General features: G+C 31.4%; 1 protein-coding gene across 2 annotated transcripts in view; it reads right to left on the bottom strand.

Annotated features, from left to right (window-relative positions):
- The window catches only part of LOC132696032 (uncharacterized), a 122,792-nt gene that overhangs the window by 66,536 nt on the left and 33,423 nt on the right, over positions 1 to 22,833 (bottom strand). The window contains exon 1 of one of the 2 annotated variants that reach the window (XM_060660567.1): positions 6,790 to 7,018. The exons of the other annotated variant lie outside the window; for it this stretch is intronic. Coding sequence (XP_060516550.1) covers positions 6,790 to 6,847 — 58 coding nt within the window. The 5' untranslated portion in view covers positions 6,848 to 7,018. Of the gene's footprint in view, positions 1 to 6,789; positions 7,019 to 22,833 lie in introns of those variants that run through there. 2 annotated transcript variants of the gene reach the window in all.

Genomic DNA, 22,833 nt, shown 5'->3' with positions numbered 1-22,833 from the left:
TATTTCCGGTATACATTTTACATTTGACCTATTTGTTATGATAAAAATGGCAGAATTATAATTATAAATTAGTGTTAGACGGTCCACTCGACTGTGAAACACCAGAAAACTAAGCTGAAAATTTTTATATAAATATTTTTGTGTATGCTACTACGAAATTTTGATTATCTACAGGGTGTTTTTTCTTGTGGTGTTTAAAATATTAGTAACTGCTACAGTGTGACAAAAAAACATCATACGAATACAGTAAACTTAGTATGTGCAAAGTGGTCATAATATAAAATTATTGTCATTTAGCTAAAGTTGAACAAGACAGTTGAAATTCTATTTTTATTTCTATTTTTGTCTTTCGATATTACTGAAAACTCGTCCAGAAAAGTTTCTAATACAAAACAAGAATAGTACGATGTTTTATTTTGAAATTTACTGTATAAAAATCAACCTTAATACTGATACCCGTGTAAAATATAAATCTATAATATCGAACAATTTTCGGTCATACTTAATTTCTCTTAACGACAAATGTTTTAATAACCAGTATAGATGCGTTCAGGCATATTTTTTAAAAGTAAAATCCACTGAAGTTAAATAAAAGTCTAGAAAACACCCTATTTCAGTCATTAACTTTCTATTCAAAACCTTCTTTGAAGATTCATTTCTTCAAAGGAAATTGGAACCGAATTTCGACACAGTCGTTAATTCTGCTGTGTTTTCTACCTTTTAAAATCGCGGAAAACGACTTATTTTTTGAAAACACAAATCATGTTTCCAGGTCTAAATAAAACTCAATTACTATTTTGCTTGAACAAATCGCGATTGTGTTTTCGCGTGCAATTAGGAGCCGTAGCAAACGATTTGAATTGAAAATATTTATTGTGCGAAACGTTCTTGCATTGTTCCTCCTGCTTTAATTACACGGGTGTAATAAAAGGAACTGCAAAACAAATTTAATTTACCGATTTCCATTAACTTTGTTTTCGGAATGTTGTGCGCTTGCCAGTTCGTTACCGACATAGTACGCAAGCTAAAATTTTCATTTTAATCATAATTTTGTCTAAACGGCTTCTCCATGACAAATTTGTATATAATTATCGGTGGTTTTTATCCCATACAAATTCATGCATTCATCCTTGGTGGTCAGGGCAGTTGCATTCGGACCAATATACCCTTACATCTTCACTCGCTCCCCTAGGAGAGCACTATATAGTACAGGAAGTACAATTCCTATTTCATTGGAAGTTAATCATGCTCCATAAATTGAACTTCTTTGAATCGTATTGTTGTAATTTGGAAAATATTTAAATAATTTTAAGAGATAAGGTATCTAGAAGCGTGATGCGTTACTTGCTCTTCTTTGCTTTGAAACGAATCCATAGATGTTCAATACTTCTAATAGGGCATCCACTACGAACACACTGTACATTACTATCCGTCTTAAGGCATTCAGACCTTGAATTTTTTTAACCCATTTTAATAACGCATACGCATATGTTTGAATAGAAATAAAAAATCATATTTTTACTACATTTAAACATTCAAGGTCGTCAAAGACAGACTGAAGGAATCTTCTGACTTTTGCTTCTCTAAAATTTAAAAGTAAATTCGATGAACTATTTTTATTTTCTAGTAAAAAAAAAAATGATTTGTTAGAATTTATTTCTTTCCAATGCGGAATAAAATATGTATATGGAACAAAATTTTCTTGTTGAATATCGGGTTTGAAAAGTAATAATTTCGTTTACTACAAAATACAAAATTCATTTGCGGCGTACATATTTCTGATTTACATTGCATCTGCATTATGTGAATGTTTGCTTATCTAAAAGAGGTACGGTCACCTTACTAATCTCTGAGAGCAGATGCCAACTTAATTCACCCAGTGCTATACGATCTTTTTACGTGAACACAATCAAAATCGATCTATTACCCGACATTAAAACAACATCCACGTAGGGACTAACTACCCAAATTCATTTTCCCGTAACTTTGTACGTTCAGGAAGATTCGGCGAAGTCACGCAACAAGCTTTGTTACTAGAAAGCTTTTGGATGTACCTTTTTATTTTCTGCCTGAGTTCTCGTAAGAAGCTTTTGCGTGACAGCTTACATAAATTATAAGCCCTGGCGGCACTCTACAAAACAATATTCGATGCAGCGAATAAAACAATCTGTAATACAAGTTTTCATCTATTTTCGTTATATATATTATATAAAAGATTACTCATGCTGTGGGTTTCATTTCCATATTGTCTAGATTGTCCCAAACCATTAGTTTAGATATAATCTGCCTCGGTTTCATATTTGAATTTATGATAAAATTAAGTATTTAAAAGGGCTAGTTTTGCGTCGATTTAAGTATGCGAAGTTTGCTGAGTGTGTTTAGATGACATTAAACTTAGTGCCTTACGCAGATAGTACCAAAGAACAATTCGAGAAATGCGAACTACCAGATTTCTATTGGATCGGATACTTTAAGTAACTGGGATATACTGTTATGTGTTTTAGCTCAGTGAAGCAGTGAGACGTCATCAAATAATTTTAGAAACTCAGTAACTGCGAAAACTGTGTTTAGCTTTTTTCTGGAAATTTAAGAAAAATACTATTATTACAATACTACAATAATTATGATACAACTTATTCAGAAGCTAGATATATATTTTTAAGAGTTGGAACATTAGACAACGAGGCACGCAGTATGGGTGGGTTTCTTTAAATTGATAGAAAATCCTCAACCCAATGACAGGTTCAGTTTCCATAATTTTCGAAAACAAATAATAAACAATGTATTTTTCAAAGAAACTTCTACAGGCTACTTTAATACTTTTTATAAAACTTCTGGGTTCCTCCTGCGTCGGTAAGCAAGTTCGACTCAGCAAAAACCAACGCAGGAGGAATTCAGAAGTTTTATAAAAAGAATATACAATGTATGTATTTATCTACTTGGACCACGTAAAGTTAAGGCTTTATTAGCAAAAAACTAGGTCTGGCTAATATTTGAAAACAAATTATGAAATAGCGAATAATAATCGAAACAATGAAATCAATAAAAAAATATATTCCAACACAAAACATATACAACAACCTCTTTTTGGCACTTTTGTTTTCATAAGCTAAGGAAGAGTCTAGAATTTCAATTTAATGATTTAAATGATTTTCTGATTCCGCAAATTTCGAAGCTAAATTCTCGTTTTCTCCCTATAACAAAACAACTAAAAGAAACAAAACAAAAAAAAGAACAAAGGAAAGTCACGATTTCAATTTTTTTTATTTCCTAATATTATATTTTTAAACACGAAATAAAATCAGTTAAGATAACAAAGAGAAAATAGGTAATCCCCTAGACAAACCGTTATTGCGAGTTATCCAAATACCTATAAAATTCCTACCACATATTGGCTCTTTTACGAAAACATTCCCATCAATATATACTTTAACAAGACATTGTTATTGTTAACAATCGATTCTATATAAACCAGGAAACAATGTATATTTCGATAGAATATCCATGTTGAATGACAAATACCGGCATAAATTTAATTGATTGTTTGGAATTTATAGGTAATAGATTGTATTTCACATATACAAAATATTATAGTTTGTGCGGAGTAATCAATTTATGTGTACATTCAAATTCGGAGAAAATATTGCATAGGGTTAATTTGCTTGTTTCACCGGATTTTTAATTTTCGCATTGGTAAATTAATAAAAATCTGAATATTTTATTGCAATATATCACGCGAATGCTTCGGATAGGAAAATTTGAAATTGGCACAAATTTCAAATCGCAGCGGACAACTTTCAAATTATCTTCAACAATGGGGCTTTGAAACTTTACCTACAGGTATTGTTCATTGCATCGACCAGTATAATTATCAGCGAAGCATTAATCTCAAGTTTGTTTGGTACTTTGCAGAGAAAAACAATATTCCGCTAGACAAAGCAACTTTGATAATTATCTTGTGGTGGCGCCACCCGTGTTTTGTCCCTAAGTTTGCTAGTTACTTCGCCACGTTACACAACTGCAAGTGGTGCACTGCATAACTGACATTTACTTTTCATTTGATAATAGTTTAACGCTACATTGATGTTGGCTCATTTCTACAAACCTACCAACACTCCTCTGCCTTGAAAATAAAGGAAATAGTAATAACAAGTGCATACATAATTTTGGTGGTTTCATAACATTTTTGCTGTTATTTAATGATGTTTCTCCTTCTAAGGCATACATTTTTTTAATTTGTTTATAACAAATAACCAAATCTAAATCTTTACACATCCAAAATTTGCTGTTTTTTGAGCGAGAATAATATAATTACTATTTATTAGTATATTACATTTTGTTTGATATTTTAAAAGTGATAGATACGAAAAGATACGACGCAAAAGTAGAAAAAACTAAGCTTCCTTAATGGCTTCTTAATCCCATTAAAGAAGGCATATTTTCTTTCTTAATGAAACTTACTTCATTTTGATTTTTCATCACAATAGTTTATGTTCATTATCCTCAATTTTATATAAAGGCATTATTCTCTTGCTGACGGAATATCTCTGATATTCGAAGTCAATTCTGTGTTAATTTAGGTTAATTTTTGAAGCAACTATGAACAAAAATAGTACCCCACTATATTATCTATATTCTCTTTTCAGAACTTGTTCATTTTAAGAGCTCTATTCGGTTTACCTTTTTTAGGTTTTAGTGCCCACGTGTTTTTACTCCTTCGTCACGTCGCAGTACGATTAGATGGGAAATTCGAAACTCCGTTTGAATTCCAAGGTGAAATTCCCAGAATGAAATTCTAATTCAGGCACAATTCATCAAAGACAAATATAGTATTCGCTTTGTTTACGCAGTTAGGAGCTAAAATTATCGATCATAAGGGTATATGGAAATCAATTTGCCCTTAACTTTAAGGGTAAACTTATTCTTCAATTTGGCTTGCTAGTGCATTAGAAGCAAAAAGCATCGCAACAATTTCCTAGCAGTCAGTTTCATTCAGTTTTTAGACTCCTTTCAAACATCAGTATATCTTCTTTTTCATCGATAAATCCCCGCATATAAATTCAAATTAAAATAGACTCCGACGTACTTGCATATCTAAAACTCCTTTTTTTAGATATTGTGAAAATAAATATCGCATACATTTAATCCAATATTTATGGCGACTATCCATATTGTTATAACCATCTAGTGCAAGACAGTTGACAGGTTCACTAAATTAAATCATAATATCTTAAAGGCGTTTAGAAATCATCTTTATTCTTCGGCTATACTCCACCAAAATCAAAGTCTATGTGAGTAGAAAGTTATGTATCATAGATGTTCTAATAACTTTACATAATTTAAAATAAATAAGAACGTTCAACTCAGAATTATTGTAAACCCTAAAGGAAAGAAAATGTTTTTGCGCTGCCAAATAACAGTCAAGCGGCGTTTATATTATATTAATTTCTAATTTACGAAATGAAATTTCGTCAGCTATTATCAAGTATCAAGCCTGATGCGGTGCTATAAGCTGAAAAGACCTTAATCTGCTCCTAATTTAAAGGTCGGAATTTGCATCACCAGTCTTTATTCCATAAGATTATAAAATAAAGGATTAAAAATGAATCTGTCCAGAGCAGGTTCGTTATCCAATGTCGTGAAACTAAACCGACCAACGAGGACCGATGATAATTTCGTAGCGTTTAGAAGTAAATCTTATTCGAAGATATTTTTTATTAAGGGAGGTTGGATGATTACAATTGCGGATTAATAGATAAAGGCTACCTTTTCATTTTAACATAAACAATATGAAACGTTTTTGTACTGTTAAAATTTCTCTCATGTTTACCTTAAGAAGTTGACAAAAAAAAATTAGTAGGTAATTGGAACTGTATTAGAATATGCCAATATAAATTCAGTGTACAAAAATCACTGAACCGTTCAAGCAACGGGATGTTCATCCCCTTTTCTCTACCGTACACCTACTAATAAAATCTAAAATGATTGTTGAGATAGAGAGAAGCTATAGGTGGTTCTAGATGGAAAATCCGTATCAGAAAATTAAATTCTTTTTGAACCCCTCGTATTACAAAAACGAAAAAATAACGACAGTATAGAATATTTCAATTGCATGGTTTTTCTTAAATATGCTTAATACAATTCATATCAAACCATCCATAAAAGTTGAGGTCTTTATTGGCCAATCTAATTTCTTTATATTCTGTACAAGGTGTATCAAAAACCATGCTCTAATGCTGGAGTGGAAATTCACCATCCAAAACAAAAAAAAAAGATCATAAAAATGTAGGTTTAGATATGCTTATTTTCCAATGAACAAACTTTCAATATTTTTGGCCAGATTTTTTTTATACTGATGAAGGGTCAATTTTGCTTTAATTAGATTTAAATGGTGAACTGCAGTGCCGCCCAGGTGGTATCTTAATTATTATCATTGTAGGCGGCAATACTTAATATTTACAAATTATAATTTGCAAGTATCACTTTTTTGACTCTTCAGTTGTCGCCTCATTTTCCACCGAAAAACAAAAATACTGAAAATAGACGACATCTATTTTTATGAACATTTATTTTTTCTTCCTTTAGTGTACAATAAACTTACTTCTAAAAAATTTGCACTCAAAATAACCACCATCCGCGTCACTGCCAAAAAGAAGTCTACGACAATAGAAGTATTTTTTAAACTTTTAAACTAAGAATTTCAGAACCTAAGTTTATGTGAACCCCCTATATGTGTATCACTTCTATTGTTTGATATCAATATTTTAATAATTTTCGTTCATCCCTTACCATTCAGATCCGAAAGTAAAACTCCAATCACAACACAAATCTTCCACAGACAGAACATGCTAACGAAGTTTTTCACATCACTTGACGTTTAACCACGACATGCTAGAACAGTTATTTGATTTCAATTTTCCCGCCGGTTCGCAAGAGCGAACTAATTACAAAACAATACCAGGACTAGGAGAAGAGGACGTCGGACGATTTCCAAAAGGGGCGCTAAGGACGCGCGTGTGTCCGCGGATAGTTTTAGGGCACAAATAAAGCGGTCTGCAACTGAAGCCTCCACCGGAGTTTTCGGCAATCGTTGTGCGCAAGCCTCGTCTTTTCTTCTGCGAATGGTAATGCTGGATTGCGAAATAATTTGAAATTTATATTTGGTACCATTTGGTTAGGGGTACAATGAAAAATGACACAGGAATGATATTTTTTTGATAAGAAGTGTCATATACTGTCTTTGAATTTTGAACAAGTTCTGTGCACTTCGCTCGACAAGATGTAGACTTCTAAAATTACAGATTTAAGTAGAGTCAAGCAGAATACAAGTAGGGGTAAATGACAGTCATATAGGGATAATTCTTAAAAGTCATATCATAGCTTAAGAGATATCACAATGCAAAACTCCTAACTAATGAAAACTCTATTACAGCTTCTCCATATAGTTTTATGAGTGATTATTTTCCACACCCAATTATCCACGGATGAAGCGAACTTCAACACGTGGGTTTTGTTACCCAGAGTCGTCAGGGGTGGGAATCTGTAATTCGTTTCACGTGAAGAAGGAGAGATTATTTCGGTAGTGGAGCATTTTTTAACTCTGTAAGCGCTTTCGGCGTACGGTGGAGCCGAACGTGTTTCCGAACTTCAAGGCAAAAGATCGCTAAGAGGTTCTCTCTGAAACACGCGTCGGTTGCACATATTTATATATTTGGTTTGTTTTGACCGTCGATTAATTTACTAGTTTATTCGAATATGTCAAACATAAGAAAGAAAGACATAATGATTTGTTTTCACAATTGAAGAGGTTCGAGTCAAAATAATTTTTTTAATTTAAAAGTGTCTGCACATATTATTATGCAATGGTTATGTGTTATGTAAATCGTTAAATTAGTTCCTGTTCCTGCAATATTGTAGTTTTATTTTCTGTGTTAATATTTGTTTTTTTATGTTTCCTTGTGAATGTTTTTTTTTGTGGGCAATGAAAAAATAATAATAAAATTGCTACAACGTACCATGAGTTCACATTATTCTATTGTTATTATATTATGTTATTGTCTAAAATATCTATTAACAATTTCTGACCTAACATAGTTTGCGCTCCCCATTATGCATCTAATGAATGAAATGAAACTTTTTTATCATATTCATTCGAAAACAGTGATGGATCTATCACATACTATACATAGTGAAGAGCAGAAAATAAAAATATGTATAGCTTAGAGCATTTTCATGCGGTGTGATGATTGCTATATGAGTCCTATCTATACAGCCAATAATTCCTAGTAATCCACCTTTTTCCATAAAAGCTCTTTTAATTTGAGCATTTTCTTGAATTCTTGAATTCCTTTTACAAATTTGAGAGCTGAGAACTACCTCCTTATTTAGAAGAAACAATTCACAACAACGAAACAAGATACATCTGTAATTTAAGTTGGAGATTATGAACACAAATTTTTAAAATTTTTAAGTCCTAAGAGGATTCAGGATAGAATACGAACATAATAAATACCTACCTGTAATGCCGTTATTGCAAAAATTTAATTTAATTTATCTTGTAATTTAAAAAATTCCTACTCCTACAAAAGCAATAAATTTCGATATAAAATTCTGAGTTTCTCGTAACTAAAGCACATGCGATACTTTTCGAAAGATCTGTGATATCAACAAGTTTTTGTAGATTGAAACGAACTTATTCGTCAATAATTTTCATGACTAGATACTCGCCAAACCCGTCAGTTTTCTCCTACAAATAAAATCTTCAGTGTCTTCCAGTAATACCGGTTGCTTGCTTTTAAATATAATATTATATTTGGTCTTCTTGGTTGTAATAAGTTGCCAGATTGGGCGATTTTGCAACTTCAATATTTAAATTGCTAGTAGAAATATTTACTTCCGATTTGCGTATTCGCAAATATGTGAATGATTTCAAATCCTGACCCCCTGTTTTATTTGTATAGGTTGCTTCCATTGTAGCCCTGCAAACTAATCTCTGAAATATGCTATCCACTTCAATTAGTTGAGTGATATTCGGGCTAAAATTCACATCGCAAAACTACCATTAACGTCCCACCTCATTAAATAAATGAGCGAATAGAGCGATAATAACTCAACACCGAGATGGCAACGGATATGGGATTATTACAGCGCATCACTCTAACTGTGCATCAATTTGACTAGAATCGGTTATCGAGTAATTTGCGAAGGCAATAGAACGGACATATTTAGTACGTTGAGAATGTCGGTATATTTTCCCGTACACAGTAAAAATAATAAGAATAATGTTTATTCTAAAAAAAGGCTTGCGAACTGAAAAGGCACTAAAAAAATCCCAACTTTGCTAATAGTAATTATGAAAACCGCTGGATATACTGGTGGTCTTTTATGGTTTTCTGTCTCTACTTACTTTTTTGTCAAAAATTTTAATTCATTTCGCATATTTTATTTTATTTGTTGACCTATTTATTTTTAACTATATTAAACTGCTGGAGTCTATATCTATATCTTAAAAATACAAATAACCTCTGGTTATTCGTTATATATTTACAATTATTTAAAAATATTTTCATATAGCACTAACGATGGAATTTTAGAATAGGGTGTAGAAAATTGTATAATATACAATATTATACAATATATTATACAAATCAAAGCATTTTTCTTTCTTTTTTTCCTAAAGAAGTATCTATTGTCACAGGACTATGCTGTAACAATGCTGATACAATAAACATTACAGTTATCGGTTAATCGTTATCGTTAAGAGCTTGCTGTCAAGAGCAGATCAATTTTATAAGCGTGCGATTTCACTGATATAATTATTTGAATGGAATGTCTTTATTAGTTTCCGAAAGGGCACTCGTTCCTCGCTTAATGGCGGACATAATTAGAAGCTGGAATGAATTGGATTGCGTTTTACGTTTTAAAATTTATGTCTCGAGCGAAGCAGTTTTTAAATTTTAATTATCCCTTCCCGAATCGAAACAATTTTTATGCTTTAAAAAAGGCGGTTATGCCGCTTCGCTTTAAATGTTACGAGTAATGCAAGTCAGAGGAAAAAGTGAACGATCCTTTGCAGATAAAGTAAGTTGCAGTTAAGTAGAAATGTTGGAAAACATCTAACGATTACGTGAGGTTGATTTTGAAATTTGTAATTATTTTCTTAAACCGAATCACACAAAGAAAATTGTAGTACCTATCGTTTCATAGTGAGCATGATGATTAAGTCTAAGTCTAAAAGGAAAACAACTAGTTGGGGTGCTAAATAAAATAATCTATTAATAATAATAAATAATAAAGGTTCTTAAACTAAAGCCTACAATTAGAAAAAAAACAAATGAGAACTATATTGTTATACAAAAACTCACGCTACTTTAGTCACGTGTATGTTTTAGAGTGAGCATCAGTTTTTGGGTACATTTTAGAAAAACAGCACGAATGCTTTCACTCAGCGACGTTTGACATGAAGTGCCATCAAATAGCACCACAAACTACCAAGCACATCCGAAAGATTTACAAAACCATCACCTTTAAAGAACCTAAACAATTTTTACCTTGAAATTTTGAAAACAATAAACAGCGACCAAACCAAACAAATTATTTTAGAATTGATATTTTGATTAAATTGAATTAATATTAAAACATCCAAACTGTATAAATTTCAGAACAGAGATTGATATAACTGCGAGATTGTCGTATTTTGTAAAAGTTCCTAGAGATCTTCTTCCGGGAATAATTCGGAAAGGAATGATTTTTCCAGTTAATTTAGTCTGCTATATATATATCATTTTGTTTAAATGTCTCGGTAAATTTTAAAATGGTGAACTTGCAAAATAAATGACATGGATTTCAGTTTATTCAACGAGGAAATTGTGATACGGTCACTCATTTTCTCCTTAATTTAACTATTGGCTAATAATGCCTAGCATTCTTCTTTTTTAACGTTTTCTAAGTCAACTTTTGAACATGCGCCTCTTCAAGTTCCTTCCTTCATTTTCTTCTGCTGTAGGCTGTTTGTATCCAATTTCTGCCGACGATTAGTCTTTCGCTGGATTTTTGAAATTCGTATGGTCTCCAAACCAGGACTGATTTTTGCCATTTGTTAGTTTCTCCCCTTTCAACATGTCCTACATATTTCCATTTCAGTCTTAGAGCACTATGTCGGTTACCCTTGTTCTTTGTTTTATCCATATATTTGTCCTCTTATCTTAAGGAGACAGGCTAAATGATAAAAAAATTAAAATCAACGAAGGAAAAACTAAAATTATGATTACGTCCAAAACAAATGGAATTAAATAAGAAACGAATAGAACAAGATGTTTTTAAATACCTGGGGGTACAACTAAGCAGCAACGGCTGTCACCAAACAGAACTAAATGCGAGAATGGAGAGTCCCTCAAGACTATTTCACACTTTAAAATCAAGCTTCATAGGAAAAGGGGGAAATGTCAACTAAAACCAAAATAACAATATACAAAACAATATTCATTCCAATTTTACCATTTGGATATGAAAGCTGGGTACTGAACCAAAAGGTAAAAAATAGGATTCAAAGCATGGAGATGAAGTACCTACGAAAGGTCCTAGGTATCACAATTAGAGACAGAATCCGAAATAACTCGATTCGAGAGAGATTGAAGGAACAACCAGTTCTCAAACATATTGAGAAATGCCGGACACCCATAACCAAACTGATCTGGGAAGCGAGAACATTCAGCCGAAGAAATAAAGGAAGACCGCAACTAACATAGCGAATATACTAAAAGATAATGGAAGCAGCTAAAATGGTGCTAGAGAAGAAAAGATGGAGGAAATTCTTATTCGACTTGTAAACATTTATTCAACCTTACACCTTAGGAAAGATAGGTTTAGGATTATATATATATATATATATATATATATATATATATATATATATATATATATATATATATATATATATATATATATATATATATATATATATATATATATATATATATATATATATATATATATATATATATATATATATATATATATATATATATATATATATATATATATATATATATATATATATATATATATATATATATATATATATATATATATATATATATATATATATATATATATATATATATATATATATATATATATATATATATATATATATATATATATATATATATATATATAGCTTTAAGAGATATTCCCAGCATTGCCCTTACATGTTGATGTTCTTTCTGATGGTTCATGTTTGTGTTGCGTATGTAAGTATTGGTAAGATGCATGCGTCAGAAATTTAGTTCTTAGATGTAGTTGAATTTGTTGGTTCTTCAGTATACAGCTTAGTGTTCCAAAAGCTTCCCGAGCTAGCGTTTGCCTTCTTTTTATTTCTTCCGTTTGGATATCTCCATTCAGACCCATTTTTTGGTCCCGGTATATATTAATTTTCTCCATTACCTTCGTTTTTTCAATATTCATCTTCAAACCAACCTTGTCGGACTCGGTGGTCAACTCTGTTAGCATTTTCTTGCAATTCACTTACATTATTAGCTATTAGAATTATATCGTCGGCTAATTTAAGTTGTTGAGGCGTTTGAAGTTGATGTTTACGCCTTTGTTCGACCAGTTCAGTTTGTTGATTATATCTTCTAGGACCAAAGTTAAGGTGACAGGGTGTCGCGTTGTTTAACACCCCTTTCTATATTTACTGTTTTTGTCTGTTCGTTCTTTTTGAGATAGTATGTAGCTACAGACTGATTCATGGTACTTTGTATCAGGCTAATGTATCTACTGTCAATCCTGCAATTCCGAAGGACTGTCAGTACCGCGCTATATTCCACTATGTCGAATGATTTTTGGTAATCTACGAATACCAAATACAGTGAAAAATTGTACTCGTTGTATAGTATAGTTTCTATCAGTATTCTCATGATAAATAAGCTATCTGATGTTGAATAGCCCTTTCCGAAGGTAGCTTGTTCGTATGGTTGGTATTATTTTTTTTTTATTAGCCTATTAGTAATGATCTTATATAGGTGTGGTAGTAGGTTTATTGGTCTGTAGTTTTGTCATTTTTGTGTACCGCCCTTCTTGTGTAATAATACTATTTTAAAGTTATTCCATGCACTGGCTATTTTTCCTTGGTGAAAACAACTCTTTACTAGTTTTATTACTATCCTAATCAACCTTTTCCCACCCTCAAGGATCATATGCGTAGTGATTCCGTCAATTCCTGGTGCTTTGTTTCTTTTCATTGCCTTTGTAATTTCTTCTATGGATACTTCTGGCATCACTTCTGATGCCACATTTCTTATTAATGGGGGGGCTACTTTTACGTTGACCCCTACATAATTGTGAATAGAATTCTGCAAGAATCTTTTCTTGATCATAAATTATCCCTACAAATAAAGCCTAGTAAACTGATTATAAGATAACGTTGGCAATGTTTATACGTTTAATTGACTTGTCGACTTCGAGTTTCTTACTAACCAATGAACGTCAGAATTCAGAGGAACATTTGTAATTTATATTTTAATTTTGTTCGGAGAAAGGTTCACATTGTTATCGCTCTCAATTGCCTGGAAATTGTTTTCGTTAAGATCTACGGCTCTACACTTACGTATGGGATGATTAGCTTTCAAGTTGCATTCAAAGCGCCTTATCCAATTTTCATTAAAAAATCAAAAAATATTTTACACTGCTCTTATATTTTTGCCATTGCTTGATCATATCTTTCCTCGAGATATGATACTTGAGAAAATAATTCATTCTGAGGGGGCTGAGGGGTTTTTCTCAATTTGAACATATGATGACCCGCATGAGAAATATTTCAGAAAAAAAAATTCAATTTCTCGTATATTTCACCATCAAACGTCAGAACGACTCATATTTTTGCTACCCAAATTTGCGTCAGAATATTATAGTGGAATGACGTGCCAACATCATGTCGCTGTTAGAGACGTCGGGCGGCATTCAATTATTGTCTGGGTTATGAGAATACGCCCTCCAATTAGTAACTGCGGCATCAAAGGGTGTTTTTTCAAAATCTATTTCCATTTTAAATATATTTAAAAATTTAATTTTTTTAGCTATTATGTAATACAATTTTCGTTTTAATTCAATCCATAATACACTGTCCATTTCATTCCATTCCATAAATTAAAGGTAGGTAAACATATGAAAAATTAAAATGGAAACAATTTAAATTTACAATATTAATTTAATATATGACACTACTTTTCCATAGTGCCCCATTTACAAAGGCAGTTTGCCTTAATGTATAATAAATAAAAACTAAAATAATGATAATAATAATAATAGTATACACATAACCATACATGAATTTGCAGTTGGAAATAGGTTGGTTGGTTGGTCAGTTGAAGGAGAATAAGAATTTGGGAATTGCATTTTTTACAGTAATAAATTTGCAGTTGGAAATAGGTTGGTTGATTGGTCTGTTGAGGGAAAATAAGAATTTGGGAATTGTATTTTTTACAGTAAGGAGTAGAAGAAATTTATGGAACGATATAAATTCATTGTTTGCTTTATTGTTGTTTTTATACTTCGAATCTGGTCATTTGTTTTTAAATCGTCCATGTAAAGAATCTTTCATTTAGCGATTTTTAGCATTGCCCTCCTGATCACAATAGTCTCCCCATATCTTGCTAGATCCCGAGCTGCATACATATACTTTTTATTTTATTTATTTTTTTTTAACATTTAACATTTTTTAACCATTGTACTTTTGTACTATTTTGGAGTTTTGGCTATGTTTAATATTAATTTAGCTGTTGTCAATTATTTTTGTACCTTCTTGAGGTTATCCAGAATACCATTTTATATTTACCTTTACAATAAATGTATATTTTATAAAATAAGAAAAAGTAATAATTGTTGTCTCTATAATATGACACTAGGAATATCGAATAAATGCATACACATACTGTTCAATTTATTTTCCTTATAATTGAAGTACCGATCAATGTAGACACCAATTTTCTAAGAATTTTTGAACAATTTTATGTTAAATAGGTCATTGTACTTTATGTCTGGATATTTTAAAAAGCTATACATGAGTTTTGGCTATATTTAATATCAACTTAGCTATTATAAATTATTTTTGCACGTTCTTGAAGTTGTTCAGAATACCATTTTATATTTACATTTACAATACATGTATATTTTATAAAAGAAGAAAAAGGAATAATTGATGTTACTACAATATGACACTAGGAATTTTAAAGTGAGAATCGCATACAAGTATCTATTTAAATTAAAGATGTATATTATAGTAATATGAGGGATAGTTTTACTACAACCCAGGCAGTTAGACATCATGTCCAGAAGGCATAATGGCGTCCCTAGAGACCATTTATCCCATAACTTGGTTACATTATGAACTATAATCATACCGCCGTCTAGGAACTAATACATATATACCTGACTGTGCTGTTTGCATTTCATTTTAAAGACCAAATAATTAAAAAACATGAAAACCATTACACAAAAATTGAAAATGCACACATACTGTTTATATATAGAATATTACAGAAATCAAAAAAGGATTACCGTGATATCAAACAACTCTTATGTTGGGCCTCTAGAGGCGCATACATTTTCCACACACAGTTCCCAACCAGCTGTTTGCGCCGAAAAATGTTGTCGTCATGACAATTTTAATTTATTTATTAAATTAATTTTAAACTATAGAAAAAATGAATAAATATATTCGTTTCACTTCATTTACGAAATAAATGAATTATCTGTGCCTTTTGTCCTTGCCCACAAAGGAAATAGTGCCTTTCAGGAAATATGATCGAGTTTTACTTGCTGGGCGAAAAGGAAAAAAGAAATCTAATAAAGGCGGCTGTTCCAACTCACACCTTGATATTTTCTTGGTTATTTTTTTCGCCTGGCTCAGGCTTCCTTCACGCCGAATATACGATACCGGTCTGCAAAAGCAACACAGTCCCGCGGGAGTGGAACAAGAAACGTGATCGAAATTTTTATAACAACCAAACCGGGAAAAATACAAGCTCTGATCTATCAATATTCCCAACATCATCATTCATATAGTAAGAGTGGTTTTAAAATGAATTGCCACCGATTCGATTCCGGAAAGAATATTTATAGGATAGTTTTTCCTTTCCTTATATTTTTTCATCTTACCGACTCATGTATAGGGTGGTTGGTACTTACGTAAATTGGACAAACATAATAATCAAATTCTAAAGACCACCGCTTAATTTTGAGCCTCCGGGTTTGTTGTTTCTCTTCAGTTCTATTTATGCTTTGGACTAGAAGAAATACATTATAACGTACAGTGTTTGGTATGCTCTATGGTCCTGGTACGCATTTTGCATTAATTGTTGAACGTTCAACAATTATATTTTACAAATAGTTTGTTTTGTACGGTTCCATTTAGTACAGAGTTTTTTGTGATATACGAAGGCTAACTTTTATGTTTCTCGATTTGTAAAAACAAACTATAAGCCGCCAACAAATACGAATTTATTGTTTCTCAAAATATTCACCCTGACGATCAATACATTCGATAAAACCAATCATCAAAGCACTTTACCCACATTTATTCTGGCACCTCCAAAATATGTTTTGTAAACGCATCAGTCGCTTGTTCTGGTGTTAAAAATCGTTGCCCACGTAATTTATTCTTAATGTATAAGAAAGAAAAAGAAGTCATGAGTGGTGAAGGGCTCATCAAATCAACGTTTTTAATACTCAAAAAATTCTTTGTTTACACTGATTGGTGAGAGCTAGCATTGTCGTCGTGGAGAGTGATTCGTCTTCGACGGTTTTTTTTTTCTAATTTCTTCGAAGACTTTCGGCAGAAAAATGGTTGTGTACTATTCATAATTGACTGCTTCGCGCACAAACAAGCGCGCTTTGTCTCATTTTGAACGACCCACACAGTCGACTGCTGCTTACTTTCAGGTTCATATGCATAGATCCATTCATCACAATATCATAGACTTATTTGGAATTTTTGAATCGTATTTTCTTAGTATTTCCTTCGACCAATCAACACGAACCTTTTTTTGAGCTGATATCAAATTGTGTGGAATCCAACGCGAACAAATATTTTCAGCGGCCAAATGTTCCCACTAATGTCCAAAGATACCTCAATCTGATGGTAAGTCACATGACGATCCTGCAAAATCAGTTTCCGTACTGCATCAAATGTTTTCTTGGACAACCACCGATTTTGGACGACCTTCACTAGAGCCCAATTTCAAATAAAGGGTCTTATATTTTTAAAGATCTTTCCTAACTTATACCTATGTTATGTTCTGTATTTAATACAGGATTAGGTTTAAATGTATTTTTAATTTACCACGATGGATCAATGTATGAGTTTTTTATTTTTTAATAGGCAAGACAACCGCTTTATCTATGTTTCATCAGCGAAAATTCTTTTCAAAAATGAATGTCAATGGTGAAATTCTAATATAAAATAAAAGCATTATAAAGATTAGTGTATCGGGCTTAATTCCGGAGACCTGTTTATTTTGTTAACGTTGGCCTGTGACTCCGGTTTATCGAAAGTTAAGATTAATTGACTTAATCGAATTTTCCGTTTCCTTTGATTAAGAAATATTATCCTATTTTGCCCTTAATTACAAGTTGTCATTCGATATCTAATAAATGGTCCAACAGGATTTTTCTTTTTAATCGGGTTGTTTTCGCTACATTTAATAGGTGAACGGTCTAAAAGGGACCTTATTTTTACTTAATCCTAATACAGAGTGACGCAATACTGTGATAAAGTACAATATCGGTCTTATTCAGCAAAATTTGTACCGAGGTTTCCGTAATACCACGATTTTACAAATATATGCATTTTTAAACGGAACCCTTTTGCATATTATGATTCCTCCGTTTTACTTTATATGATACATGAACAAATGGAAAACTGAAAGCCCAAGCCTAAGCACTAATTGTATACTTGGCATTTTCCATAGTCTTGTCAACTCTACCAACTTTAAACTAATTTTTTTCTTAAGGTCCTTTAGTGATTTCGACATGTGACATAAATATTTTTTGCTGTGAGAGACTGAAGCGACTATTGACATATGTTGAAATATTCTAAATATTTATATAAACAGAAATAACTTCCTCAAGAGGCTACCTAAAACCTAAATGGCAGTATCGACTGGTATTGAGAACAATACCAATAATTACAAAATCACAAGAGAAAATTGTGGCATTCAGGAGCCTACTAATGATCCGCCACTGGGAGCAAATGGCCGATATTTCTTTTGCACATATAGGAAAAATTATATATATATATATATATATATATATATATATATATATATATATATATATATATATATATATATATATATATATATAATTATGTATAAGAAAGAGTATTTGTGGACAAAAGATATATAGTATTTCATTGTTTTTAATACATAACCTAACTTTTACTGTCGTTTTTATGAATAATCTGTTTTATTTGACTATTTTCCAAAATATTTTATGTGTTTGTATATTCTATATAATTTATAATAAATTTAAAACATTAAATCAAAAATGTTTTCAGATTTTCTGAAATTATGCTAAATTTATACTTAAAACTAGTCGCTGAAAACGCCCATAAATTTAGTACATACGCTATACAATGTTTCCACACCACCTTATAATTTTACTTTAATAAGTTGTGGATAGTCACTTTTTTTACGAGGCTCTTTACGAGGCATTTTGATAGTTAAAATTCAATTTTGAGCGTGGATTTATTTCGACTTTTGAAATCAGTGACTACTTAGCAATATTATATTATAGAGTATGTACTGGGCCAATACCTGATTCTAACTGAACGGTAGACCGCAAGATATATTTTTTTGTTAACTTCAACGAAATTTTCTTTTTTCTTTTCTCGTAACTGACGCCATATTATTTACAAAACTTCTGGAATTCTCCAGCGTCGGTTGTTGTTGAGTCGAACTGCCGACGTTTCGCCAATCATCCTGTTGGCTTCTTCAGAGCCCAACTGAAACTGATAATAAGCTCTGAAGAAGCCAACAGGATGATTGACGAAACCTCAGCAGAGAAAAAGAGGAATCGAAAAGTTTTGTATATAGTATTACAGTAGCCTGTGGAAGTTTCTTTGAAAAATTGACGCCACATTTCTTACTACACTAAAGTTTGGATGCCCTTTAAGATAGTGAGTTTCTTACTTTTAAATATTATACGGCTTCAGACCGATCTATAACGTTTTATACGGCAAACTTTAAGTTGCAAAGCACATTTTCCGTAAAGCACAACACTCGACCACACATGCCACATAAATCACCGGAGAATAAAGCACTTGGCGACAACAGCAGATTTTCGCGAAACAAACTATCCCTATATATATGTTATATAGGAAAAACACTCGAAAAGCATGGAATAATTTAGAACCCGTATATATTCCCACGTCTACGTCTTGAAAAAAATAATCGATCCTTGCCGGTGAGTTAGGTTTTGAAATTTGCCGATAGAAAAGGGCGCATTAACACTTCTTTCAGTGATCTTTACGTGTCACGCAGTTGATCGACATGCGGACTTAAGAATGTAACACAGTACATTTAACCTGTCGTATCTTTCAACAATATATTTTTTTAATGGGGCCTTGTTTTGCTTTTTTAAAATAGACCTCGGCCTGTTCAATTACAATTTTTAAAGTTACCACTACCAGAAAAAGGTATATTTAATCATCTTTAAACCATGGTCAAGGGTCGATAAATTCAAATAAAATCAGTTTCCTTTTAAATAACAATTTCAATTGATCCAAGTTCCAACTTAACTTCTAATCTATGTACAGACCACTTCAACTGTAACATCTAATGGTAAAATTCAGGGGGTGTTATTAATTACCAAAGCACTTGATTGTAGTTGGTAGATACCAAAACCGATAAATATTCAATGATAATTCACTAAAATATATTTTATTAGTCCCAATAGACAAGAAGAAATTGGTAAATGTTATTGAATAATCTTTAATATAAAACATATTCAACGTATCAATTTAGTGTTAAAAGACACAGTTCATATGATCATAAGTGCGTCAAAACTTTGAGATACAAGTTAAACTATCATTTTTTGTTTTTTCTAAATAGGTTGCTTTGGCCTTTGGAACCCCAATTTGTACTATATTAATTACAAAAATACATTAAAAAAATAGTTTCTTTTTAAATTGCTAAAAAAAATAAAATTCTGTAACATGAAATTTCATATGTACACTTGTACATCGTTTATTATTTCAAAACCAAATATCTCAAGAAAGGCGTGTGACTGCTTCTACCAATAAAAAATTGTGATTTTTTCATTTATAGTAACAAAAATAAATTTAATAATAATTTTCTGAATTGCTGAATTTTCTTTTTCATTTTCCCATATAAAAAAAATATCTCAAGAATCGGCTGTTTCTACGATTTCCACCATTAAATTAATTGCCTTTTTTTCACTTCAAGCAAGCAGAGACATGTAATTGGCGTCCTTTGTAAGATGAATTAATGGTAAAATTCATAAAACCACCAAATACCAAAACCGTCTTCGGAAACAATTGAACGATAACAGATTGGTTTCTTTTTCTTATTTCAAAATTGCCATACATTTCGTAAACGGATTTTATTGTTATGATTGTGCCTAGGATATTAAACTTTTTAAATGTGTGCCTCCTACCTTTGAAGTATTTTTTTAGTTTAATGTGAAAGTATTTTAATACTTCCAAGATTCGGATTTTTTTTTTAAATTTAAATTTCACATTTTTTGAATTTTTAATCAAATTGAATATAAGATTACATTTTTCTTTGCTAAGTTTTGAAAATGTTTTATAATCAAATACATCAAGAATCAAATATGAAAAATAAAAGCACCAACTTTAAACAGTGAGAAATTTTAAAAAAATATATTTATGTAAATATATGTATATGTATATGTAATATATGATTTTTATCTAAATTACCTCCTCTTTTCGCCAGTTTACTGTTTGAGAGTCGCGTTTTGGGACATCCTGTGTAAATCTTGCAATAAAATTGGGTATAATTTTCTTATACTGAATAGACATTTTTCAGTTTACAATTTTTTGATTCTGCTACGCATACCAAAGTCAAATATTACCGGATATATAATACAAATAAAATGGTAGACCTGATGTTAAATGTAAACCAGGTATATACGTTTATTCGCTGTGGATGTTAGATGCACTTTCGTTAATGGATAGGAAGTATGATGAAAGATGATTGAAGTTTTCTTCCTGAGATGTGTGTTCGCCCTTTTCCGTCACGACTTATGTATGAGGAATTTATGATATATTAGCTCCAAGATTTTAACGTACACGTAATGCACTATATATACCACATAAAATTCGAGGGCCTGAAGTTGATTTAAGTACTTTTGTAAGTTTCGTAGTATATAACGTTAATAAACCATTCGGAAAATATGATTTTTGTATTCACGACGTCTGTGTAACATTTTTGCTGAATAGAAATATCGGAAGTATTGCAGAACATTTTGGAAATTCTATTTATTTTTTATCTTACAACCTCCAGAACATGTCGAAAGTGTTTTCTAAGTTGTGGTTTTCCTGGTAATATTACTTAGAATTTAAAATATTTGTCCAGTTTTCAAACACTTAATAACAAAGTGACCACAAAATACAAAATGTTGCAAAATTTAAAGCACGTATTGTAATAGTTATTACAGACCTATGGATTTTTAGTTGGGTTTTGGTGTTTGGACGCTGGTTTTTGAGAAGGATACATTTTTATAATTTTCCATATTATCTTGTCGATCATATAAAAGATTTGGTATATTAATGACATAGAGAGTTTGCATTAATAAGGATAATCCGAATTAAAAACCGAAATTTGAATTGCATTGCTTCTTGCCTTGCTTTATAATTCTGAATCTCAATATCGTCGTCACTGAGAAAATAAAAATATTCAATTGACTATTTAAAATGTTTCAAAAAAAATTATATGATTTGTTTTTCAAAATTCTCCCTAAAGCAATTGAAGAGAGGACTCAGTTTCCAAGAAAAAATAAATTCTAAAACTTTGTGTTTTGTATGAAGGACAAACCGAACTCTATAATCCTGAATAACTTAAAATATTAATAAATATCATTATACTAAACTGTAAGTAACATTGCGAGCATTCGTATTACGCAATATTCATGTCAATTACGATGTCAACGGATATTTCAAATTCTATGTCCCAAGTAATTTAACGATCATATTTGTTTTCGTTTCCGCCAAACGGATTCATTTCCCAAGCTCCGTAACCAATCCATTCGCATTCACGAAGCACCTCGTGGAGACAATAATAACTATCATCGTCAGTATTCGATTTTCATAATTTCGTCGGTTTCCTGCGTTACCAGGAAAACAAAGAAACAGAACATCCCCCGATTTCAACGCGATATGCTATTTTATGAGCTACATCGTTCCCGTGTGATCGATAATGCTGACGAAAAATTGAGATTGCACATGCAATTTAGGAAATTATTTGAGTTCGATTTTGTTGAATAATTTGCAATAGGTAAGCATTCTTAAACCTGTTACTTTAAAAGCTTTAAAAGCATTTAAAAAATTTATAATTCTAAAACGACTGCTGGCGGGAGAGCAAAAATTGGGGAGTGTTTTATTTTTACAGTTCCCATACACATCTCCAAAAAAAATTAATGTACCAAAATAAACATAATTTTGTTGTTTTTCTTTGTCAATTAGTTTTTACCTTCATATCTATTGGAAAGCTCGTGGTTTTCTGGTGTTGTTTTTTTTTTTAATAAAACCAATGGTTATCATATCCGAAAAACGGACTTGTTTCACAAAAATTAAAC

Source organism: Cylas formicarius, unplaced genomic scaffold, assembly GCF_029955315.1.
Source record: "Cylas formicarius isolate icCylForm1 unplaced genomic scaffold, icCylForm1.1 PGA_scaffold_1__22_contigs__length_36826433, whole genome shotgun sequence".
Taxonomy (NCBI): Eukaryota; Metazoa; Arthropoda; class Insecta; order Coleoptera; family Brentidae; genus Cylas; species Cylas formicarius.
This window is presented reverse-complemented; position numbering and strand designations above follow the sequence as displayed.